Source organism: Hirundo rustica, chromosome 3 (assembly GCF_015227805.2).
Source record: "Hirundo rustica isolate bHirRus1 chromosome 3, bHirRus1.pri.v3, whole genome shotgun sequence".
NCBI classification, from domain to species: Eukaryota; Metazoa; Chordata; class Aves; order Passeriformes; family Hirundinidae; genus Hirundo; species Hirundo rustica.
In genome coordinates this window covers 87,042,305-87,063,334 of record NC_053452.1, presented here as the reverse complement: position 1 = coordinate 87,063,334, position 21,030 = coordinate 87,042,305, and the positions used below count along the sequence as shown (strand labels likewise).

The 21,030-nt window shown below is 37.1% G+C and overlaps 1 protein-coding gene across 12 annotated transcripts in view; it reads left to right on the top strand.

Annotated features, from left to right (window-relative positions):
- Positions 1-21,030, top strand: part of COL19A1 (collagen type XIX alpha 1 chain) — a 188,530-nt gene that overhangs the window by 110,489 nt on the left and 57,011 nt on the right. For all 12 annotated transcript variants that reach the window (XM_040060807.2, XM_040060803.2, XM_040060804.2 and 9 more), the window contains 2 exons: positions 11,456-11,509; positions 19,318-19,371. In XM_040060807.2, the coding sequence (XP_039916741.1) occupies positions 11,456-11,509; positions 19,318-19,371 (108 nt within the window). The remainder of the gene's footprint in view (positions 1-11,455; positions 11,510-19,317; positions 19,372-21,030) is intronic.

The following is a 21,030-nucleotide window of genomic DNA, read 5'->3' as shown; positions in this document are numbered from 1 at the left end:
TGTGTCCATTCTGAAGACTGGAACTGTAACATATTAGGGGAAAAAACGCCATTCCAGAAACACCTAAAAGTATCTATTCAATTTAGATGCCGCACTTTGAGAACACAAACTTTTATTTTAAATTGCCATTTGTACAATACTTGCTATATTCAAAATTTAAATTTCCACCTACATCTGGAGCATTTTTGTGTTCAACTCCTTTGGAAACTGGTCTTAGATTAATAAGGAGTTGAGAAGACAATCGTATAGCCTGTAACCGAGGACCTCGGAATACACGTTGAAGCAAGGAACTGAGGTGAATTAACAGTGCTAATGGTGATATTGAAGGAACATATAGCAGGCTCAGGTTAGAGCTAGTGACAGGTAAATGGCAATAGAAAATGGTAGAAAAGCAAGGAAAACAGCATGCATTTTCATTTTCAGAGTGTTTTAACTGAGGTTTTATTGTATCAACACAGATCAGAGTTCAATATTAGAATCACTATGAAATACCAAAGGTGCCCTGTCCCAGAGTCTGCACCCATCTCCCTGCATTCACTAAAGAGGAAACTAGGAAAATTGTCCTCTTACTGAGAGAAATAAGTCTGAGTAGTAGTATTTCTTTCATCTCACAGGAATAATCTGCACAAAAAATTACACCATAAAAAAATATATAATAATTATTATAGAAATAGAGTGTGTTGTTATTATTATAATAAGCACAAAGATAACTGATCTGTAGGTTTTGAGTTCAACATTTTATCAGCCTTAAAATACTTCTTGACTAGACATCAAATTGTCTTAAAAATGTAAAATTATGTCATTTCTTAATTAGATTATGTCAGTGGTTTATTTATTTCAAGTGTAAAGGGGGATCAATACATTTTTTCAGATAAGGTGGTACAGATGCAATGTAGACAGAGTTACTGGTGTCATTTGAGTCCATGCATGATTATTAAAATACTGAATATGTCATTTTATGTGTCTTTGATATATTATACTATATATACAATAGAGTCATATAGAATATTACTACTGTATGGGCATACTGGGTTATCATCTTACTCCCACATCAAAGAGCAGATTAAGTTCTTTCTTGTTTAAATGATGGTCAGCAATGGAAATTGATGACAGAAGTGTGTGAAATGTCCTCTGTCTTAGTTGATATCCCTGGATGCTTTCCAGATATCCTAAAGAATAAAAATGTTTGCAGAAAGCAGTACGCTGCTGGGATATGTTTACAGAAAAGTAGTGTGGGGAGATCATTCAGAAGGAGAGAGATGAAGCCCTGAGAATTCTTTGACTAGTTTTGTGTGGCTTTAAAGAACCCTGTATTAGGACAACCAGCTTCTATCGTTTAGCTTTATTTAACAGAAAATTGCAAATTTGCTAAAAAATTTCAAGTAGTGAAGTCATGGAGAACAATTAATGTGATGATAAATAAAAATTGGATTAATATTCATTTTACTTCTCTCATGCTACTCTAGTAGCAAAATGCATAAATATTTCTTTTCTGAATAAACAAATGGATTAACAATCTAGCATTTATCAAGAGTATTTGTTGAGAGTAGACTCTTGAGTTTCCATTCTTTTCTCACTTATTGTGACACCTTTCCCTCTATCACCTACATTATCTCTTCTCATTGAGCTTGTGTCTGCCTTATGCAGGGGAGCCACCTTCGTGACCAATGGGTACAAATATTGATCTTCAGACTTACATATCTTGTTTTCTTTGCACAGAGCTAAAAAGGGAGGAACAGAGTTTTGAGATCAAGTGAAGGAATTTGATTTCAGTTTTGCATGGTTTACTACCATGCTTCATCTACACAAAAGAAACTTCCTAGAATTTTCAGTAGCTCTAGAAAAGATCTTAAAAGATATTCAATGATTCATCATATATTGTTTATCCTTAATTAAACTGTTTCTCTGAAGGCAAAAGTAATTGTCACAGCAGAAGACATCATAACCTGGTTACATCACAAGCTGGCTGTGTTCAAAGAGCGCACAGTGAACTTATTTCTGATTCTTCAATCAACCTGAGACTTATACAATACTCATTTAGAGGGTTGTAATAATGTCATCAGTGAATGTAGTTAAATTTTATGTCAGCATGTAGTGCCCTTTTGTTTCTCCTTTTGCCAAGATACCCCTGCCACTCACCACTCACATTTGTTAGTCAGTGTTGTGTTTTCCTGTGGGCTCAAGGAGTGCTCAAACATTTGCTCTTAAAGTGCAGTGTCTCTTGCTCTACAAGTAGTGACTTTGTATAACATTTTTTGTAGGTTTTTGATCCTTAATGAAGTAGTTTGTGTCAGACATGAGATCTTACTCAGCAGGAGCTTTGGGTTTTAGTTCTGGCCACTGAAAGATATGGGACTCATTCCCTCATCCTTTTCCCTCATTCCTACATGAGAAATACTAGACTACTCTGTGGGCAGGCATTCTGTTCATACATAATTTTTTAGTGTCCATCACATTGGCTTCAGGCATGTTACTGCTGCAGCAACTTGATACTATTACACAAGTGCTCAGAATGACACCAAGAGCTTCAGAAGGTAATTACACATTACTCAGAAAAGTCCCTTGACCAATATTACCAACCCACAAACAATAGTAAGATTGGGTACTAACCTAGCATTGCATGGAATTTAAACCACAGTGGACTACTATGCCATCTTCCTGGATTCCTGTGTTATGCAGAACTATTATTTTTCTCAATAATCCTGCACTTTCTAGGTAAGCTCATTTTTTGCAGAAGTCCAGCTTCCACTTCAAAGAATATCAACAATAGACTCTTTGCAAGTCTCCTTGATTTCTTTCTTCCAGTGTTTCTTGTCAATCACACGTTTCAAAATATGCATTTTATTTTACACGGAACATGTAGCTAATCTTCCATTAGTCTCCAGCAACTGGGTTTTTAAATGTCTTCTTTATATTGAAGAGGTATTTAGAGTTTTTTTCTCTATACTCAAATCACCATTCCATTGATTTTTGAAAAAAAATCAACTAGGGCCTTCAGCTCCCATGGAAAGAATTTTCTGAAGTCTTCAAATAATTTTGCCCTGTTGTTGTGTATTCTTAAAATTTCTGCTAGGTATAGTTTACAGGCTGCCATGGAGCTTTCCAGACTCTGTCTTTACTATGTTAAATGCAAAGAAGTTTATATCTCCAAAATAAAATTCCAAATGTTTTGAAAAGTAGTGCTTCATTTTAGTTGAATATCTTTGTAGCAAGGATTTTCCCTGAATTTGGTGCAGTTTTTATGTTTGTTTTTTTTTCTGAAAATTATTCAATTCTTAAAATATAATACTTCAGTAAATTCCAAAAATTTTCCTAATGCAAAGGATCAAGGCAATTTTATTAGACAGCTGTAGTGTGAAATCTAGACGATGATTTTGCATTCTCAGCTGGCCTCCAGAAGAGCCAGGCCCAGCATGCAGCTGAAATACACAGCAGTTTGTGCAGCAGTTTCTGCTTCCTTACAATCCTCTTGATGCCTTCTTGAGCTCCTAGAGACTTTTTGGGGGGGATTTGGTCACTTTTGGGAAGCCCCTGAGGTCACTGATGACGCTTGTTGCTTCCAGGTGAGGCTAAGGTAAGGGTAGCCCTGGCATCTTCTGACGAGCTCTGTCAGCTGTCCTTGAGCAGCGGGCGCCGCAGCAGTGAGGTCAGGCCCCCTCTCCTGTGCCAGGATGAGGACTCTGAAGCAGCAGTTTGTGCAGCCATGGCAGAAGCAGCCAGCAGATGCAGCAGGTGGCACAGCAGTTCATGCAGGAGGGCACAAAGAGGCCAGCAAACCTCTGTCCAGCGTGCACATGCTTAGAGATGGTGGTCACAAGGCAGAGGACCCAAGTGCTACTGGAGGAGCATTGACAGCTGTTTGCTGTCGGACTTTTGTACCCAGATGGAGGACACAGCTGTCTAAGTCCATAGGGCCTCAAACATTACAATCTGCTCTTGGTTATTTTGAATGGTCATGGTGACTGGGAGAGGCTCCTGAAGACTGGAAAAAAGAAAATATCACTTCTGTTTTCACAAAGGAAGGTGCAGGGAACTGCAGGCCAATAGACTTCAGCTCAATCCCTGGCAGTGTGAAAGAAGAAACCGTTTCCAAACACATGTGAGACAAGAAGGTGATTGAGATAGTCTGCGTGGATTTAGGAAAATTTTGCTTGACCAAATACATTGCTTTCTACTGTGATGCAAGTAGCTAGGTGGGTGAGAGGTGAGCAGTGGATGCCAACCTCAGCTTTAGCAAAGTCTTTGAGGTGATCTCCAATTATCTTTGTAGACAAGCTGACAAAGTACAGGTTAGATGGGTGGATGGTGAGGTGGATTGAAAACCATCTGAAAAACAAGGCCCAGTAATTTTTCATTAGTGGCACAATGTCCACTTGGAGACAAGTCATTAGTGGTGTGTCCTTGGGTTGCTGCTAGAGCCAGTAGCGTCCAGTGTCCTCATTAACAGCCTGGAGAATGGGCAGAATGTAGCAGAGAACTGGGGCAGAAGAAATCACATGAAGGGCAAATGCAAAATTCAGCATCTAGGGAGGAATAAGCCCAGATATGAGCATACACTGGAAGAAAGCTTTGTGTAGAAGACCTGTTTGGACAATAAGCAGACCATGAGCCAGCAGTGCATCCTTATGGCATAAAAGAGGCTAACAACACCCTGGCCTGCATTTGAAAGAGCGCTGCCAGCAGGTCAAGGGAGATATCCTTCCCTTTTTCTCAGTGCTGGTGAGACCAGTGTATCCAGAAAGATACAGACTTCCTCAGGGGCATCAAAGTGCAACTGGGGAAACTTCCATGAAAAGAGAGACTGAAAGCTAGGACTCTTCAGCCTGGAAAAGGCTCAGTGGGAATCCAATCAGTATGTAAATATCTGATGTGAGGGAATAAAGAAGGAGACACATTCTCCTCAGTAGTAGCTGGTGACAGGACAAGTGGCAATGGGTAAGAAATCTAAAAAAAAAAAAAAAAACACCACCCAGAAAATCCTCTCTGAACACAAGAAAGCACTTTCTTATTGTGAAGTTCATCACATACTGATGCAGTTGACCAGAGAGGTTGTGGAGTCTCCATCTATGGAGATATTCAAAAGCTGAGTAGACACAGTCCTGGACAATTGATCCTGCTTGAGGACAGGGATTATACTAAGTGATCTCAAGTTTCCTCCAACCCAGACAACTTTGTGGTTTTTTTACTAGCTCTAGCTTATCTTCAGCATAGCTGCCAACAACTTTATTTTTATGGATTAATGAAAATCTTTTCAAATCTTTTCTATGTATTTAAACAGATTATTTCTCCGTCATGGTGTCCCTAGTTCCAGTGGTAAATTGGGTTCAAGCATTTAAAAATCTTTCTACAATATCACGGCCATATCCTTGACTCTATATTCCTTGGGATGTTGCAGGTGTCCTGAAGTAAATATTTTTGAGAGAACTTCCTTATTTCCAATAGTTGTGTTTATAATACCAAATACTTCACTTAAGAGGAAGTTATTTTAGCATTATCTTAGTAATAAATTAAATACCTCATAAAACTCAGAATCTGTTGTCATATCTAGTATTTCAACAGTGATTTCACAAAAATTACATGTTTGGAGGGACTCTGTGGAATTGCAATATTTGCCTTATGTTAATAATCAGTTTACTCTCTAAGATTACAAGTTTTTCTAATCAAGCATGGATAAAGTTATTTTGACAGAGTGGAAATAGATTCTCTTAACATAATTATTTAAAGTGGCATCAAAATTAATTTAAATTCAGATTGCATTTATCTGATTTATAGAACTTAAATATTTCTTTGATATAATTTGTTTTCTAGTTCAGTGAGTAAATGTTGTACTTAACCAATTATAAAAAAACCTTACAGAACAATGATAATGTTTGCATTGCAGGTCAGCCTCCTGGCACAATGCAAAACATTTTCTTCACAGCTAAATCTCTGGAGTTTTGGAATCTCTTTTACTCTTCTCAGTCCTTCTTGACTTTGATGTAAGTTTTTTTTAAACATGCAAAGCTCCAATCTGATTTCATCATTTAGTTGCCGTTCTATATGTTCCTTCACTCTGACACTAACAGTTCAAAAATGCTCAGTTTTTCTCCCAGAATGTCTCTACCTTGAAGTACATATCCAGTAAATTAGGATACAGCTTGAAAATATTTCTTTTTCCCACTTTGACATTTAAAATGGAATGAAAATATTGTAATTTAGAATGCTAATGACATATTTGTCAATTAGAAAAATTCCAGGTTTTCCCTTGTTAATTTCCACTGTAGAAATTAAAATCCATCTTCTAATGGAATAGCAGAAATGGTTTGACTTTTAAGAGGCTCATTTAGAATTTCAGACTCTCTCCAAATACTCTATTATTAACATTTCTTTTAATGTCTTTTAGCCAAAGTATAGAAACATGAGAGAATAAGAAGTTACATCTCATAATTAAAAATTGTATCCAAATACAGTTGAAAACTATTTCTTTGTGTTATTTTGAAATAAAATTGAACTTTCTCCCTTTTACACTTGAAAAATTGTGATTGATTTTGTGTAGCGATTCGTAGGCAAAAGAGGTCATGGCATTCAACTTTTTGGCCTTGCTATGCCTGTTTAAGGACTTTTTCTTGTTTTTTAAGTTCATTTCAATTTTATGTAGTCTGGCTAGGCATTCCATTTAAGCATTTTATTCCTGTCATAATGAAGAAACTAGAGATTTTTTAAATCATTCTTAAAATTATTTTGGAAGAGAGCAGGAATGCTTCTGCATTAGTAAGGAGCTCCCTACTGGCTTTTCTCCCAAAATCATGGATTAGGCTCTGTGTGCTCTATTCTTCTGTGTTTCTGTGAAAGGTTTTAGTGTGGTATGATGAACAGACTTTTACTTGATTTCTGCAAACGGCTTAATTTCTTGCCTTCTGGCCTTATTTCCTGTGATTTTGTTCAGGTTTAACACCTAATGCAGAGGTTAATTTGTAATGTACTGGTTCCCATAATACATCCTCAAGGTCAAAGTTAATAGGATTGAAGAAGGGATTGTACATTCATATCCTAACTCTGTACTACAAAAGTTAACAAGGTTTCATTGTCTGCAACATAGATTTTCAATTTAGGGGAGAGAATATCCCAACTCCTGCCATAATCTGAGTTAATGTAGGCACTGGAACTTGTATGGCTGCTTGGTGGCAACTTTGGGCATTGGAGGAACAGTTTTTTAACTGCCCAGAGCTCCACTCATGTGGCTCTTTAGGTACCCAGTGTGCTGACTGGCGCCTGTGGGTTAGGCACTGTGAGACAGGGGCCTTTAACTCCCCACCCACCTCTTGTTTTGCTTCTCTGTGCCTTTTCAAGTCTGGTTTTGAGGATTAACCAAAAGAATCATAGTTTATCTTGGCAAACAAATTACATAAACCTCATTAATTTCGCATAACAATTACGGTAGTTAAGACTTTAAAGCCTAGATTTCTACTTTCCATAGAACTAGTTCCTGTTTTGAAATGTGATTATGTGTCACAAAAACCACTAATTAGCACTTTCCCTTGAAAATCCACATGGGTTTATTCGAAGAACTTTTGCCTTCATACTCAAGTATAGAGTCTTTAAATTATTTATTTCATAAATCATGTAGTGTTCCTACATAACTGCTTGATTTTATCCTTAAATAATCACAGCTTATTTTTTTTTAACAACAAGGTTAGAGATATTACTCCTCTAAAGTTAGAGAGATGTGAATAGATGGGTATGGCATGATGCAGCAGAGGGTTGCAATACAGATTTTGAATCCTTCCACTGTGTACAGCAATGCCCAGGGGCAGCAGTCAGAACCAGAGCACAAAGCCTATGGAAGCATGGCCAGAGCCTCTCTTCAGAACAGCTTTCCAGCTCATGTCAGGCAAAGCTCATCAAGTCATTTCAATTCACAGAAGGGGTGAAGGAAGAGAGGAAGAAAGATTGCAGCTGGTCACATACTTCATCTAGGCACTCAGCTGGGTTTCCTGAAGCACATAATCTCTCATTTACTTTATTTTTAGTATTTTATCCTTTTTTTGCCCCTAACCAAGCAGTTGTTATTTGAATGATTTGTCATTTGAATGATCTAGCTGAAGTCTGTCCTTTGGGAAAGAGCGTACAAATTAGTTGGGGCCAGGCGTTTCTGGAGTCAAGGGAACAGCATAGGGAACAGCAAGGGAACAGTCAAGGGAATATCAGTAATATTTTGAAAACTTCTTATCATGTTGATTGGCAACAAAAATATATGCCGCACAAAGGAAAAAACTAGCAACTGTTTTGGTGTTATTCAGGTATTCTAAGTAGCATTAGACAACTTGTTGACACCACATATCACTTTTAAGTGAATGTAGGTGGTATTGCATTTTTTTATTTAGTTAAAGGAACAATGTGATGCCTAGGACATTTATTTATATTTTGAGTTTTATAACCTCAATATTTGCTCGGTGATCTAAGCTAAATAAAGGTAACAGGCCTCCTCTGTGGGCTGTCAGCCCTCTGGCACTAAATACAGCTAACAAGACCCGCTGCTGAGCAGGAGATGGGAACTGTGGCTCTCTGCTAAGCCCGCTCTATAAACCAGAGAGGGCACTGAGATGTTTTTCACTTCTTTCTTGCCAGAAGGATGACTCAAAATCAAAATGTAAATATTTAGTCATGGTCTGCTCAAGGCAGCATCATAATGGGCTTGTCAAAAACACTCTTCTAATTGTTTTAATTACCCTGAACATAAATATGGACTATTTTTTTTTTAACTTACATTGTTACTGTAATACACATTTTATATTTTTTCCCTGCTGATGCTGAGGAGTCATAGAGAAGCAGGAGTGCTGACAAGTAGGTGGAGCTTTGGGTGTTCCTAAAGTTGAAGTCACTGTAGCTGAAAGGCATTGCTGAAAGGCAGTGGTTTTTCATACATTTCTGTATTAAATTTAAAATACCAAACAGTTTTTAAAGGTGCTCAGAGGCAAAAAATTGACTTTTATAACTATAAAAAGCTTATGCTTCATACTAATCTCTGTGGTTGTTTTACATGCAACATTGCATAATGGCTAATAATATAAAGGTGGGGCAAATATTTCTTGTGTTTCACTGGATATGTCTTCTAGTAATTAATAAATGACTTATATATATATATATAAAAATAACTTTTTTTTCAGAAATCTCATCAAGCCATGTCTTTCTTACATCATAAATCAAATTTTAGTTCATCTTGTAAACAGAGATAAAATTGGCTTCCCAACATATTCCATGTTTTCCTGTGTAATTAACACTTCGTTCACAGCTGTGTCTGCCAGTCAAAGCCCTGTCTTCTTCATCCTGACACTTCCTTGATACTTTGTTTAAACTGCTGTGACTTTAAGTGTCATCCTCAGGATACTTTAAATAAGTTCAAACAGGAAAAGGAAGGTGCTTCAAGAAGTCAGCACTGTAGACCATTATAACTCAGAGGGACTATTTTAAAAGTATGGAGCAATTTATCTTTGTTTATTACATTATTACATCTCAGTCTGGTTTTTTCTACTCTCTAAGGGAAGTTTACTGTTTATTAAAAAAAAAAAAAAAAAAAAAAAAAAGTCAGGAAATATCAGTTTCCTCCTGTATTTCCAGAGTAGAGATCAGTCCAAAAGTATAGCTGTATGTAGCTGCAGCCCCCTTTCTTTCTGCTTGTGTGCCTTTCCCAGTGCTGTGCCCTGTCAGGCCAGGCAGCTCCTCAGTTGCTCAGTGGACTTCATCAGTGAGCTGACTAAAGTCAAAATCTTCGCCCAGCTGAGTTCCCAGCTTCAGCAGGTCCTGGGGCTGCAGGGACAGTGTTACCAGCACAGCACAGGACGTGCTGGAGGTGGGTAGTGAGGGCCAGCGGATCCTGGAGCCCAGTCTAGGCACCTAGTACTGTATTCTGCTTCGACAATTTACCCTTAGCTGCCCCTGTTGGAGCCCTGCATGTGCAAGTACTGGTGGGATTAAACAGCTCAGCATGTAACATATGTCTCAGCTGGTTAAGACCCAGGAATCTGGCACTCCAGATATGCTGAGGTGGTTTTGTTTCACGCTGCCCTTAAAACACTGACTGAGGATGTTCATAAAATCATGGTGGCAGTGTACCCGTTGCGTGGCACCAACCCAGTGGCTGAAACACATCCACACCATCTATGTTCTGTTGCTTCTTCAGCTTGAAGGGCTTGAGCGACCTACCTCTCTCAGGAGAGTCCGTGGCTTCTAGGCAAGAGGTTGTCCTAGAGAACTGCAGGGTGTGAGGGAGAGGGATTTTCTACCCTTACTGTTATCCCCTCAGCACAGATCAAGATTAATGAAAAGCAGAGCATGAGAGTGCTTTCCTACAGATCAGGGCTCTCACCTGAAAATAGCAAAGCTGGATTTCTTCTTGAGAATACCTCTGCAGTCTTTGTGACATTGTTATTTAATAAACTACAGAAGCAGGCTTAGAAGTAGGGAGCATAGCTTACAGATATATCCCCATGTGTTAATTGTGAGCCATCAGCCAGAATTCTAATTTCTTCACTTTTTAAGCGAAGTTTTCATCAGGACACCTCCCCCCCCACCAATGCTTAACATTCATTTACATTTGCCATAAGCAAGGGAAAAGTTTACTCTTAATGGATATAATACTTTTTCCCTTTGCCATTTGCACATAGATATTAGTTGTTCTCAGCTGTTGTTTCTAAAAAATGTGCATCGGATTTCAGCTTGGTAATAAAGATGTGAATTCCTGTAAATTACTTCCATTTTTATGTTGATCTTCCAAAAAAAAAAAAAGAAAACAAAGCATATGTGAAACAGTTGTTCAAGTAAACTCTGTACTAAAAAAATTGTAATGATTACTTATGCATGTGTTTTTTAGAAACTTAGTGGAAAGTCTCCCTTAAGTAGACTTTTATGGACTTTACATTTTAATGCAAATGATTTTGCATGTGCATTATATATACACAGATGGTAGTAATTGCAGAAAGAAGGTGAATTGTTTTTGCAAATAAATCTCTGGCTTTTGTGCTCATTATCACATCCCAGAGAAGAAGGGCATGTGCGTTTTTTGAGTTATATTGCACATATGTACTGACTGCAAGTCAGACTGCTGCAGCACAGTTTAACATCTCAAGCTCCAGTGTATTCATACAAATACAATTTCTTTACACCTCATCAAGTCACTTTGTTGGTAACCTTATTGATGTGCACTCATATTTGAGACAAAGCTTTAAAATGTGACATTGTTACTGAGATGAGGATGCAAATACAGTTTGTTAAAAGCAATCGTAGAACTACTCAAATTAGATAGTATTGCAGCGACTGATACAGACTATTTATTTTGGATGGGTTTTGGGGTTTTTTTTGTTTGTTTTTTTTTTTTTTAGCTAATACATAAGGCAATTAATTTTTCTTAAAATTCTTATTCCAAATCAGTCCCTAACCACAGCATTTATAAATGTCTGTTGTAATTTTGTGTTTCCAGGGGAGACGAGGCAAACCAGGCCTTCCAGGAAAACCAGGGCCACCAGGACCTCCTGTGAGTAACTAAGAAGGGGAACGGGAAATTTTCTCTCTGTCCTTGGACTTCATTAACTCTTTTGTAGCAGGTTACTATACCATAATTATAGCTGAAAATAATTGATCTGTGTGTACTCTGCTGTATTAAACTGCTACTACTGGGAGCCTTTTGTTGCAGCAAAAATTAAGGGACTGAGTCCACCAGTAGGACGGACTACACAGGAGGGAAAGAACAAGACAAAAACTTCAGCAGGGGGAAAAGAAATTGGCATTTCAAAGAAAGACTGGCCATGTATGCTATATGTGAATACTGTGCTTTCATTCCCTTTGCGAAATGCGTGATGCTCTGTAGAAGGGATAATTTCTGTCTCAGAGGGGTAATTTGAAAGATGAAGGTCTGTGTGAAGCATGTGCCAACTGTCTGAATGATTGGGAGGATTATACCCAGCACTGGAATGAGCACTCAGCTGTAGTTCAAATGAGTTGACTGAAGAATTAAAAAGATTAAGAAATACATGACTTTATGAAAGGAATTGTAATATGAAGAACTAAAGGGTTTAGCTCAGATCTAAGAGGTTTGGGATTTTTTTTTTCCTTCTCTATTTTCTTTTTTTTTTTTTTTTTTTTAATATAAAGGATTTAAAATTCAAGTCAGGCATGAATGTATGTTAGTCTCCAATGAAAGCAGCCTTTTTTGGTAGAGGAGGACTTGTTCATATTTGTAGAATTCTCTGTATATTGTATTCTAAAATGTTGTCATGCACAAATACAAAACAGTCATTTGTGGATTAAGTAAACTTCTGCTGCTTTACATTCTTAGTATATACAAAAAAAAAAATTATAATCCCTTCTTTTGCTTACCTGGATAAAGGCTAGTGGTTTATGCATCTGAACATTTGATTCATATGCTTCTACCTGGTTTTACATGTAGAGAAGATAATAATGCACAGGTGCATGGGATACAATAACTAAAATGAAACAGGTGTCATCTACCCTCATCCAAAACAAAAGCTGCATAGATTTCATGTATTTTTTTTTCTTGCAAAATGTGTTCAGAAAGAAGCATTTGTGATTGAATTCATTTATCCTGCATAAAACCAAGCAGTTAGAAATCTCACTCTTTCACTCTTTTCCCCTGCATACAGTCATATTGAATCCTTGTTTGTTTGAGTCTTTTGCACAGTCCTAATGCTGAAATGGTATTGCAGATTGCAGGAGGCCAAACAGAGGAAAGGAGTGATGCAGAATCTTTTTTAATACAAGTGCCAAATATAACCTTTAAAGGATAAAAAAGCAAACCATAGCAGAGGTCAATGTTAGACCTAATCTACTTAGCTTTTTGTGAGCTCGTGAAAAGCTGTCTCTCTGTTACAGATTTCTGCCATCCTAGATTTGCTGGCAGGTCAGGCTTGTGAAGATGTATGATCCTTGACAGATATACCAGAAATCTTGAGTGGAAGCTAAATTGTGCTTCTATTACTGAGACATATCTCAGATTTTCTTACAGCAAATGGAAAGCTCAACTGTGTCAGCACGGCAACATCGTTTCAAGGAACTCTGTGTTGGGTACTGTAGCCTAGTACTGCATACAGAAAAGCATTCCTTAAACAGCCATGGTTTAAATATTGGTTTAAAGTATTTGTTTCTGGTATAACTCTCTTGATGCACTCCTCGCTTTGGATACAGCTATACTACCATCTTGTGTTCCTCTCCCAAGACTGAGAACGTAACACATACTCTAAAATCAGTAATGCCTGCTAACATGCATTGGCAGGATCCCCACGTTTCAAGTGCCACAGCTTGTACACACTAAAAAAAAACTTCAACAGGATCCATCATTCCCCCTCTCTTTTTCAAGGCTCAAACTATGCTCAGTTTGCTGGGCTTCCAGCTACTCTTCTCTCCTAATAGTAAGCACCTTCTTCCTGCATGTTAGTTAGTTGTTAGTCCTTACTTGGGCTTTTCCAAAGTGCAACAGAACAGTCACACCTGTAGGGTGGTTGCTATCATAAGTTTGGCATACACAGGGTACAAAGTGGTTAACAGATTGACTGAGTATGTAAAAATGAGACTCTCCAGTGTAAAAAAGTTTGGGGTTTGGCTGATGTTTCAAAAAAATATGAAATTTGTTTTTGAGAAAAAGGAGATTCAGTCATTAATTGTTAGGGTAGCTACAGCATGCAGTATATGTTTGAAATTAATAAATTTACCTAATTTATTTATCATTTTATGTCATGATGTTAAGTATTTAATTTAGATATTAGAACAGTCAAGTGCTCAGTACTGACAAAAAAGAGAAAAAATGAAAACACAGAAACTGTAACAAGGAAATACAGTACTCAGGGTATTTATTATAGAGGACAGTCCTAATAACAATGTATGCATATAGAGGAAAAGACTGGGGTAAAATTAAAGAAAACGGGAACATTATGAAAATTGCAGTTAACAAGCATGCTGTGCTTTCTTGTGACAGGAATGTAAAGGCACCTCCTAACAGTCACAAATCTACTTGTTGCATGGCAGAATTTAAGACTTTTCTAACCTTCTCTCAATATCTCACCTTTTTTCTTTTTTTTTTTCCTAACCGAATTTCTGGGGATTTTTTTTTTTTTTTTTTTAAATAAAATTTATGCTTGGTGTGAGTTTCTAGTCCCTTAATATCATCTGCACAGCTTTGGTTAAAAAATTATATCACTGTCAGAAACTTAGATTGATTGACAGCTAGTAATGTAACTACTCAGTTAAAGTGGGAGTTTCTATGAAATTTCTTCCAGATATCCTTTCTTTTGTGTCATTTTTTCCTTATGCTTTCTTTTTTGTTTTTTTTTTTTTTCTCTTTGGAACAAATTCTGTGTTCACAGAAGGCAAGGAGTCAATGAGGACTTTTATTGATCCGCTCTAAAAACTGTTTTTATAAATCTATGGAATATATTCATCCTTTGAGTATTTGTGTAAAGTCTTTTACATATGATAGACTTTTAAGGTGTTCGTTTATTCCCTTCTGGTTCAGAATTCGTGGTGTGCATCCTTGCCCTCTGATCTTGTTTTTGAGTACGGTTCTGTTATTTCAGTGCAGGAGAGCCGAGATGTGCTCGCACCCGGCTCCTTCCAGCGGGTAGCAATTTGTGCAGAACAGAAGAATCCAAGTAGAGCATCAGCTCCCTCTAGTGCTTTTCGGCCCTTTCTCCACTTCTAAAGCAGGCGGATAGCGGTGAAAAGCTTCGGTTAAACACACTATTCACTTTGCTCTCACCAGCATTCTGAAAATTGTGATTGTAAAATCAATATCACTGTACCCTCCAAATGTTTTTTATGTATTTGCCTACTTCCATTTTCTTCTAAAGTCTTCTGAAAGAGAGTCTGTCACATGCTCTTACCCTGCTCAGCATGGCTCCTCACTGAAATTGAAATGCTGATTTTATGAAACAAAAAGAATTACTATGATAATGGGATGCTATGAGGTTGTAAGAACAGCATTTTGATCAGACTGCAGAACTGAGCTGATTGCTGTCTTCTGCCGTAGCTGCTAAATAAAACTTCATAGGATTCAGTCACACAGACGGGTCCCCAGCAGACCACAGCTTGTTTTGCATTATGTATAATGCATTGACTTTCTAGATGCCCCACCTTTTTATTTTAAAAGCAAATCAAAGAATCACAGAATGAGTAGGATTGGAAGGGATCTCTGTGGGTCATCTGCTACAACTTTCCTGCTCAAGCAGGGTCATCTGAAAGCACTGGATTGAGACCAGATGATTCTTGAATCATCTTCCAGCATCATTCTTCCAGCAAGGAAGGCTCTCCCACCTCTCTGGGCAGTCTGTTTCACCATGCTGCCACGTGTGTTGTAATGTATGGAATGTATCTGACCTTGGTATCCTCGGCCTATGGACGTACAGGCCAATTCTGCACTCTTCACTTAGGCAAAGTCCTTCTCTGGTCTTGGGTTGTAGAATTGCTATCTGCCTCATTTTGTGTAGTGTTCTGTTAAGAGGAGATAATTTATTTTTCTGTTTGTTCTGCCTGGAGAATAGCTGCCTGGTGTCTGTCACTGTTGAGGCTGGGGGGGTTATTTATTTATTTTTACCTTTAAATTAATCAGCAGGTATATTTACTCACCTATAGATTTATAGAGGGGCTAGAGAACAGAAAAAAGTTTTATTCATTTCTCCATTGAGGGTTAGCTTTATCTTTACGGTCCTAATTTTCTCTGTCTCTGCTGGAACTGTTATTACTGGAGGAATTCCATTTCTCAATAGCTCCCTTTTTAGTGATTTAACTTGTTTTTTAAAATCAGTAGTGCTAAGCTAGAGTTGTGTTGCAGACTTGCACCAGTATAACAAAAAAAAAAATTCTTTGAGATGAGTCGGACTTTTGCCCAGTTGTTCTTTAACAGAAGTGAAACGCTATCAGCACTGGTTTGTCAAGGTAAGAATTATGAGGACTGCCTGTTCTGGCCAAACACAATCTTGTCCAACCTGCCTGTGGCAGAGGTGGGAAAGAAACTTAGGGTGTGCTAAATCACAGGTTAGTAAACTGAAATCACAATTCTCTTAAACTGATACATCCAAAGCTAAGCTATTGTTTTCAGCCAATAGATGTAATTGATTAATTTCACAATTGCTATAGCTTTTGAAGCTCATCAGTCAGTTTATCATTTACCTTTGGAAGAGGCTGAACTTCATATTTTTATCTTTTCAAGTATTTTTGCTTGGAAGATGAATTTTGTGTTACTCCCTAAAGTTTTAAATTAGGGTTTCATTTTTGTCTGCATTGCAAGTGATGCAGTAGAGGAGCTCACTTGAACTTCATTTAATTACATACACTTTTGATGTTGTGATTCAATACATATGTCAGTGCCCCCAAACTAGTTATCTTAAGTAGCCAGCAGTTCACCTTGGAAAATTCATTTCCTCTGCCTCAGGAAATACTGTCATTTCTCTACCAATATTTTGGAAGTGAGTGAATGTTATCGCTTAATTACAATAAAGAAGAAATCAAAGCAATGATAAGTGAAAATTGTCAGTAGCATTTCTGGTTTTCCTGGACTTTCAGCTGCTCCTCAGAAGAATATTGGAAATGCCTACATTATAGTATGTGAAGGGCTAGCAAAGGTTGATCATATTGCTTGTTTCTATCCATTAAGGTTTTTTATCCATATCAAAATGTAATTTATTTCTTGTGTCCTATTGTGGCAGACATCATGTTTTCATCATTCTTTCCATTTTCTCTTTGGAATAGTTATACAATATTGCACATCTGCGCTGATGAGTTTCGGAATGTTTTGCATTAAAATAAACAGAAAAAATGTGTCTTATTTTAATGGGCAGGCCCCAGAGTGAAATACAGGGATAAAGTAACTGCACTGAGTCACTTGCAGGCTGTGTTCTCTGAAATGGCCTATTTTTGAGATGCAACTAGTGCAATTTAGTTCTTACCCGATTTATGCATGGGCTGTGAGATTGGGTAGGCTTTTCCAACAGTCTCATCTTTACAGAAATGCAGATGAACTATAAAAGTTAAGGGAGGAAAATACATTGTAAACCCCAGTAATTTCAAAGTTTGGAGCTATTTCCCTTTAAGCACCTGTGTTTCTATTCCTGCCTTGTCTGTAGAAATAACATCTGAAACCTGTTTGCAATTTTGGAAAACAATCAGGACACATTTTCAGCTCTTTTCTTATTCATACAACCCTACTCTCTGCGTGTGTCGCTTCTTTCAATTACACAACTTGATACTAGAAAAAAAGGGAAACCCTGCTCAAGTGTCTCAAAGTGGCAGATGTGCAAAATTCTCATTCAAAAGCTAGAAACTGCTGGTACGCTAATTCTTCAACTGTTGTTGATTTAATTGCTTCTTCACTTTTAAACCAATGCTGCTGGGGGGTTTTGGGTTTTCTGGGGTTTGTTTTGTTTTGTTGTTTTGTTTGTTTGTTTGTTTGTTTGTTTGTTGTGTTGGGTTTTTTGTCTGTAGAGACTTCAGAGTAGATTGTGAAACTATGTTAGTGTAGTGAAACTGTGGAAGAAAAGAGACTATGGTTAAGGAAAAAAAGTCTTGAATAAAAATATTTTCTATTGTTGTACACTTGTTTTACTAGTTTTTATTATAGAAAAAAATGATGCAAATTTAAAATTATGAAATTTATGTCAATTTTTGGAAAACAGAAACACTAAACTGGTAATGCAAAGGCAGGGGCATAGTCAAGAATGCAACCCAAATGCCTAAAGTTCTCCTTGACTCTCTTAGTCATGAGACATTCTGGGGATTTTTTAGGATATGTTTGTTTTCCAAAACCGTGCCAATGTATTTTTCATCCTGTCAAAAAATATTTATTTATGTACAAATAATATCTGAGAGTTTGGGGATGATGGCAGATACAGCATTAAGTTCTTCCTGGGTTGTGTGGCTGCAACAGTTTCAGTCGTGGAAAAAGAATAAAAGAAGCATGGTGCATGGTACATGATGTCAGATGCAAAGGGAGAATAAGTTCTTTTTTTTGACTCCTTGCAGTATTTCAGAATTCTCCAGGAATCCTGGGTTCAAGGATTCAACTTGGCTGGTTTAGAGTGTTGATGCTGAGATTTTTAGGCAGTGTTGTCATACTTCAGTCCCAGCTCTGGATTGCCAGCTTTATTATGGATGTCGAAGAAAAATTCTGCCATTAACTTCAGAAATCAGAGTGGAGTGAGATCTTAGTGAAAGCATCATGACTATATGGATCTTATTTTTAACATAAATTTGAAGTGACAATTCACTTTCAGATAACATGAATATACTTTTGTCTCTTCCAGTGTAGGGAAGGAGGGAATGAAACACCTAAGATGTTTCATGCAGCTTCCAAATTGTCCTAGTATCAACACTAAGACAAAAGCTGCAGAGGGTAAATTGTAATTTTAAAAAGCCCCAGAGGAGGAGAGTTGCTTTTGTGCCCTGTCTGTTTTACATCCAAGTCAACCAGGCTAAGTAACTTATTTGAATATATTATAATCTTATTAATACAATTAAACATCTCTTACAGCCACCATGAGTAGTTGTTGTTCATACTGCATTATGAGAAAGCTTCAACTCAAAGAGGATAACTTTGCTAATTTGTAAATTTAATTGAGTCTTAGTTCATAAATTCTTGGCTGTACTTTCTGTGTTTTGCCCCATCTACCAAACGTAAAAATCTCATTGAGGGCATGCTTTTTGGCATGCCTAACCCTAAAACTGGGGGGATTTCATGTCCAAAAACATTTTTTCCCAAGCACACTTTTCAGTGTTTCTGTCCTAAACATTCATTTGATCAAGAAGTTCCTTTTTCAATGTAGAATGTTTTGATGAAATATGTGTTTAAGTAAAAACTTGCAATGCTAATAAGTTAAGGAAGGAAGTTAATATTTTGGAGAATCCTGGCTTTCCTCAATTTCACTTACTGTACTCCCAGGTTAAAAACTTAGTTTACTCACACTAGGGGCTGCTTCTACAACAAAACTTGTGTTTTGAGTTAGTGGAAAGAGTTTTAAAATGCTGCAGAACAAGAATGTTATTCATACCAGAAGGGACTTGTATAAAAATTGATATGGATTTCATTTCTGCTTTCTCTGACTGACCAATTCACTTGAAAATATGATGCTGGTTTTCAAAATTCAGAGATTTAAAAACTGACTTTCTTCTTCGAAGCTCTGTGCTAGAAAAAGGAAATAATGAAGTTACAGAAGATAATTTACTGAACATTCAAGTAAAAATAAAAAATCTTTTACATCCCCACTGCTCTTGAAATACAGCTATGCAAACATAAAATTAGTTAAATGAAAATGACCTTCTGTTGCGTATTTTTCCATATAGGGTCCTTCTGGACTAAAAGGAATCCTGGATTCATTGAACAAGCATTATAATGAGGTATGGAGATTTGATTTCGTTTATGACTGCGTAGTATCTAAGGTAGAAATGACCCCAGTTTTGATCTCTGTGTACCACATTCCAAATTCATTCAAAAAGTAATTTCTTTCCTGCCCCCCTTCTGCATCCCTTTACAAGTTTCAGTCCACACTCCAGTCACATTCTTGCCTTGTCACCTATCTTGCTGCCATCTGTCTTGCCTCCCATCCACCTTCTAATTACTTGCTTTTGACTGGTAAAGCTCAAAAAGGAGATGTGTGGACCACCAAGCTGTTAGTGTGAAGCACAAGCTCCCCATTTCTATACCTAATTTCTTTAAACTGTACTTGACATTTATTTCTTGACCAACGCTGTCATGATTCTAAGAGTAAAATAGAAAGAAAAGGAGGCATAATTTTGAAAATATCTGCCAGCAGTCCATGAGAATTGTCCTTATGTTTGTATTATGGACTAATAAAAATCCTGTGTCAATTATAAAACCACCTGCAGCCAAAAGAACTTTAAAGAAAAAAAAATGTTTAAATTGCATAAGACTGTGTTCAATTTGACAGAGCTTTTACATTCTTACTGCAGGTATTTCGAGTCATTTAAGCTGTGGTTGTGTCTGCCATTGTATGAGAATAGAGAAATTTGCTTAACTGATTTGGGAGTATGTGACCTCTCTGATCAGAAAACTATTTCATTCAAAGGTTCACCATGCACTATTACAGCGTTATTTCCCCAGTACAGTGGTTAATGTGTGTATCGCAGCTTAAGTCACGCAGGTCGAGCCTGGAGGGAATTAATTCCTTTTAACATTAGAATGCATTAACTATAAGGAGCATATGTATTCAGGGTATTTTTCTTATATAACATTCCCAGATGAGTGCTAAAATCTTTCCTTGAACAGGGACTCTGGAGTAAAATTCATGTCAAACACACCTTTCCAGATGCTTTTATCACTGAAGTGATTTCTCTGATACTAATTCTGATATTTAATCCCTTCTAAATCAGTATATCAGCTTAGAAGCACGTATTAGGAATTAAGCATAGGGCATTTTTATGCAGACTTAATTTCTGTATTTAGTCTCCTGTTTCATATCTATGTGTTGGAGTTTTATGTATTTTGGTTTTCACGTTTGGTCTCCTTACCAGTTTCTTTTTCCCGCCAAAGAGCTTTCACTGATACCAGCGATGTTTCCTCTATTGATACCATATTTATTGTAACTCATTTCCCACCTCTGCCTTATCAATCTCTTTTATCCTGATAGTTCCTTTAAGGTTAATTCTGAAAGAGAAAATACAAACAGTGACAATCTCCAAGAAATGACACACATCTGTTTCCAAAAATCATGTTTTTTATAATGCTCGAAGTATTCTTCAGATGGCTTATATTTCCTAATTAACAATATTCTGTAAAAATGTAGACCTGCTGGTATGTGTCTATAAATTGATTATCTTTTAAATCCAGGATAGCTTACCAACTTTTCTCTTCCTTCAGCTGTCTAGTTTGAAGATTTTAATGACTCTGTCATGAGCAATTAACTGTTCAACAAGGAAGTGCTGTTTGACTCCAGATGAAAGAGGAGTTGGCTTTCTGATTCAAATAGAAGGTTCTAAATATGCAAATTTTAACTAGATATTCAGACCCTCCTAGAGTCAGCTTGAGTCTCCAACAAC